Below are 4,731 nucleotides of genomic sequence, written 5' to 3'. Positions count from 1 at the left end.
AGCAGAGGCGGGAGGCGCCCCCGCCACTGCCACTGTGCTAGCACGGCTTCTGGCTGAACAGTGCTCCCCTTGTGGGCGTTCACTGATCACCAGAGGGAAGCTCCTGCATTGAGTGTCTGCCCTCTGGTGGTCAGTGCGCATCATAGCAACTGGTCGTTGTGCCGTTCAGTGAATTTGCAAATTATGCTTTTATAATATAGGACTAAAGGCCGGATGCACAAAATCTGTGCAAGGGGCTTAGTCCTCGCAGTCGCGGCAGCTTGCTTCTCGGCCCTCACAGCCACAATGGCTTGCCTTGGCCTTTACAGCCGCTGTGGCTGCCTTAGCCCTCCCAGCCCCAGCTTCTTTGTTGGCAGTTAATTTGCATATCATGCTGATTAGCCAATGGGAAGCATAGCGAAAGTATGGTCAATTACCATGTTTGTCTATTATTAGATAGGATATGCTGTCATATACATATATGTGTGTGCATATTATATATAAATATATATATATATATGCTGTCTTAAGGTTCATTTTCTTTGCTTTAAGTTCCAAGTCCTTCCTATTTTTTGTTTTCTATTTTAACCAAAATAGAATTCATTTGTGTCATTTAAAAAATTTTGTTCTATATGCAGTAACATATTTGAATTTAGACAATAAATTATGAACATATATACTGCTGACAAAAATCCTTTATGAGACACGTTATATTAAACATAGAAGTTCTAAGTAATTACCATGTGTTGAGATTACACTATGTATTAGTAACTATGTCTCTATATACATATAGGTATTATTTCAATTAGAATCTCAAAACAGACATAAGGTAATATCTTAATATGCTCAAATCATAGACTTTAAAACACTGGGTCCAAATACCAAATGTGATTCTAATACCCATGTTATTTCTACCATATATTACCTCTCAAACAATTTTATAAGATCCAGAAATGTACATTATTTTAGCCAATAAAGTTTTACCTGGATTCTACATATAGTCTCTGTGAAGGAATCTTTCATTTCAAGAAAATCCACATCTTTCCTGAAATCTTTGTTTTTTTCTTGATTGCTATGTTTAGTACAAACAGAATTGGTTTGGGAATCTTCATCATTTTGAATTTCTTTCTGAATGTATGTAAAAATGGTTTAGGCAATCAATTAAGTATAATTTCAACGTAACTGTACTTCTTATGGTATTCAACATTATCTATAATTGCAAAATACTTTGACAGACAAACAAGTAGATAAAATGCTCTCTCCCAAATTAAAGATTATTAAACCCTAGTGAATTCTTTCAGGGAAATAACATTACAACAAAGGTTGTGAATAATAAAGCGATTTCTGTGTATTTCAACAAAAGCTAGTGCCTTGTTGCTCTAGTAGCAATGCTTTTTATAACTAATCATTGACAAAACTATTTTATCTAGTCTCTGTTCAAATCTACATCAAAATTTTTCAGATTATAGATTACATCTCACAGTGTTTTTCAGTTTTTTACTTATAAGACTTCTCATTTGCAAGAATATCACAGAGAGGAAAAGAGGCTGAGTAATGGCTGGATTCACAGCTCTGATTTTATCTGAATAGCAATAAACCATTAGCTTCACCCAACTCTATTTCAAACATATTTCTCTTGCCAAGAAATCCAAACTGATTCACAAACCACCTACCACTAATTTAAAAAATACTTGCATATACATAATTCTATCAGTTTAGTAGAATAAAAAGCTGGAAGTAAAGATGAGTTCATGACAATTCCCAAAATGTATTTATGAAAAGGCATTCAGAGATTCACTATCTTTACACAAAGAGTATAGAAAACCACTGTCCTCCTAGGGAATAATTATGATATAAGCCAAAGTGTGGTAAGGCTTATGGTGTGATCTTCGGTTCCCTTTCACATGTACAAAGCTTTCTATGTGGACACAAGGACCCTATAGCAGGCTACAATCCTGCAGAGAATGATACCTGAGAGTAGCTGACTAAATTTGTTAATTATTCAGAAAAGTGAAATGAAAACTAAGAAAAATGAAAACATTTATTCCTTCCAATTCCTAGCATCAAGAAAATACTTACTCTGAATGTACAAAGAACATTTTGTATTGTGGACAACTTGAAGTGAAATCAAAGTTGTAGACAAAAAGCTTGACATCAAAATGGAATTAACTATTTTCTCCTCAGAAGTGATCATAAAATGCTTTTCTTATTTGGACTGAATAATAATGAACTCCTAGCTATCTATGCCAGAACTTATAAAACAATGTATTCTAAAAACAAAAATAGAGATTATTTACTTTTTTTAGTTGATAAACTATTGCTTCCCTCCGAATCTGAATGTTTTCAGATTACTGCAAAGACGACTGTGGGTAAAACATACTACAAATTACACTTTAATCATTTCTTTCCATGGAAAATAAAAATTCAGATACTTTTACTAATCTATGTAGTTAAGAATGACTTTCATTCTGTTAAAAGTTAATTCTACCTTTAAACTGTTCAGACAGATAAATCAGGATGCTTCTGGCTGCAACAGAAAACCAACTCAAACTAATAAACATGGAAATGTACTGCCTCACAGAATGGCAATGTGGTTTTAGCACTAAGGTTTCAGGGTTGGTTAATCCAGCAACTCAAGTATCTCAACAAGGGTCCAGATTCTGTCTCTATACTTCTCTATCTATACAGTTAGTTTTAACCCAAGGCTACTTTTCCTCATAGTCAAAGAATGACTGCTAGTGGTAACATTTAGGTTACATTTTCCCATCTTCATATCTTGTAGGAGCAGGCTTCCAGTGGCTCTCTTTTCAGAATGAAGAATAAACTCCAGGAACTCTTCTATACCTCTTTTCATGTTCCATGGATCAGAACTGTTTCAAATGGCCATTCCTAATCCAATCACTTTCAAGGGCAATAAAATTGTTTATAGTTCAAGGAGGTCCATCCCTTGAGCTAAAGTAAAATTTCCACTCTACAATGCTGCTATTCAGTAAGGAAAAGATCTATAATAATAAAAGCGTAATATGCTAATTAGACTGGACGTCCTTCCGGATGAAGCCGGGGTTGCAGCTGTAGGATCGAGGCAGACGCAGCAGCTGCGAGGGAGGGATGCAGGCAACTGCCGCGGCTTCGAAGGCCTACTCATGCACGAATTCCATGCATCGAGCCTGTAGTAATTATATAATAATATATTTCATCTACTGTTGGAAGACTCAAAATTTTTTCAAATGCTATGTTTGTTAACTTAACAAAGATAAAATGAGAACTCATGTGCCAGGCTTTATGCAAGATGATTCAGATATAACTACAGAAAAGATAGGTATCATCCTTGATGACATGGTACTTTTGGTTTAGATGGGGAAACAGACATTAGCTAAGTAATCAGGCAATTAATTAATTAGGATTATAGTGAATAGTATAAAGCAAAATAATTCTTAAGAACACATAATAAGTGAACCTAACTTAATATGGTGATCAAGAGGATTCTTTAAAGAAGCAACATTATCACCAGAACCTGAATCATGAGCACAGGGAGTGAGAGGGTAGTGGGAAGAACCTTGCCAGTCAAAGAATGTATCTTTTGAGAAGACACTGAGTTAGAAAATACCTTGGCCTATTAAAAAATTGGGAGGAGACCGTTTTATTACAGTAGAGCAAGCATAGAAAAAAGTGAAGCAGGATATAGTTTAAAAGGTAAGAGTGACAGGAATCCTACGGGAGCTTGTAAGCCATGTAGAGGTTTAGAACTTTATCGTAAGACAATGGGAAGACATTGGATGGCTTATTTATTTATTTATTTATTTATTTATTTTATTTTTTTTTTGTTAATCCTCACCTGAGGATATTTTTCCACTGATTTTTAGGGAGAATGGATGAGAGAGGGAAAGATAGAGAGAAACATTAATGTAAGTGAGACATATCTATTGGTTGCCTCCTGGATGAGCCCCACCAGGGCCCAGGGGAGAAGTCTGCAACCAAGGTACTTGCCCTTGAGCAGAATCAAACCTGGGACCCTTTGGTCCACAAGCCGACACTCTATCCACTGAGCCAAACCACTAGGGCCCTTGGATGGTTTAAATAGGAGAGTGACAGGATCAGAATTGTTTTAGAAAGAATATTTTGGTTGTTCCTTCTGAATGAAGTACCATGGACTAGAGAAACAAAAGATAAGAGTAATTAGGAAATTAGCAAGAGCATAAAAGTAAAGTAACAGGAAGACTAATTAGGAGTCTACTCCAGGAGCACAGGGTAAAGACGATAAACTAAATAGCATCTATATCCTCCTATCTAATAATAGCAAACATAGTAATTAACCTACCTCCGACACATTTCCCATTGGCTAATCAGGGCGATATGCAAATTAACTGTCAACCAAGATGGCGGCCAGCAGCCAGGCAGCTGAAGTGAACAGGAGGCTTGCTTGCTCCATTGAAGGAGGAAGCCAAGGTTCCCCACCTGCCCCTGCTGGGCTCTGAGCTTGCATTCTAAGAAACAATGTTGCAATTATAGAAGCTAAACAAACCCCATGCTTTCAGCTAGCTGGCCAGCTGGAGTTACAACAGTATTTCAATTATAGAACCCAAACAAACCCAGATCCCTGCTTTCAGCAGCTGAGACCTCAGAGCTGGAGCAGAGCCTTAGAGGTAAAGCCGACTCTCAGTTCCAGTGACAGCCATAGAAGGTAAATAAATCCCAGAATAAAAAAGGAAAAAAGAAAAAAAGGAGAGGTTGGGAGCTTCAGTCACCTGCCAG

At 36.7% G+C, this 4,731-nt stretch overlaps 1 protein-coding gene across 3 annotated transcripts in view; it reads right to left on the bottom strand.

The window, feature by feature from the left end:
• Nucleotides 1-4,731, bottom strand: part of SLF1 (SMC5-SMC6 complex localization factor 1) — a 65,085-nt gene that overhangs the window by 39,425 nt on the left and 20,929 nt on the right. For 2 of the 3 annotated variants that reach the window (XM_006775531.2, XM_015571669.1), the window contains exon 6: nucleotides 964-1,107. The exons of the other annotated variant lie outside the window; for it this stretch is intronic. In XM_006775531.2, the coding sequence (XP_006775594.1) occupies nucleotides 964-1,107 (144 nt within the window). The remainder of the gene's footprint in view (nucleotides 1-963; nucleotides 1,108-4,731) is intronic. 3 annotated transcript variants of the gene reach the window in all.

This window comes from Myotis davidii, unplaced genomic scaffold (genome assembly GCF_000327345.1).
Source record: "Myotis davidii unplaced genomic scaffold, ASM32734v1 scaffold44, whole genome shotgun sequence".
Classification (NCBI taxonomy): Eukaryota; Metazoa; Chordata; class Mammalia; order Chiroptera; family Vespertilionidae; genus Myotis; species Myotis davidii.
The sequence above is the reverse complement of the archived record's forward strand: the minus strand, read 5'-3'. Positions and strand labels throughout refer to the sequence as shown.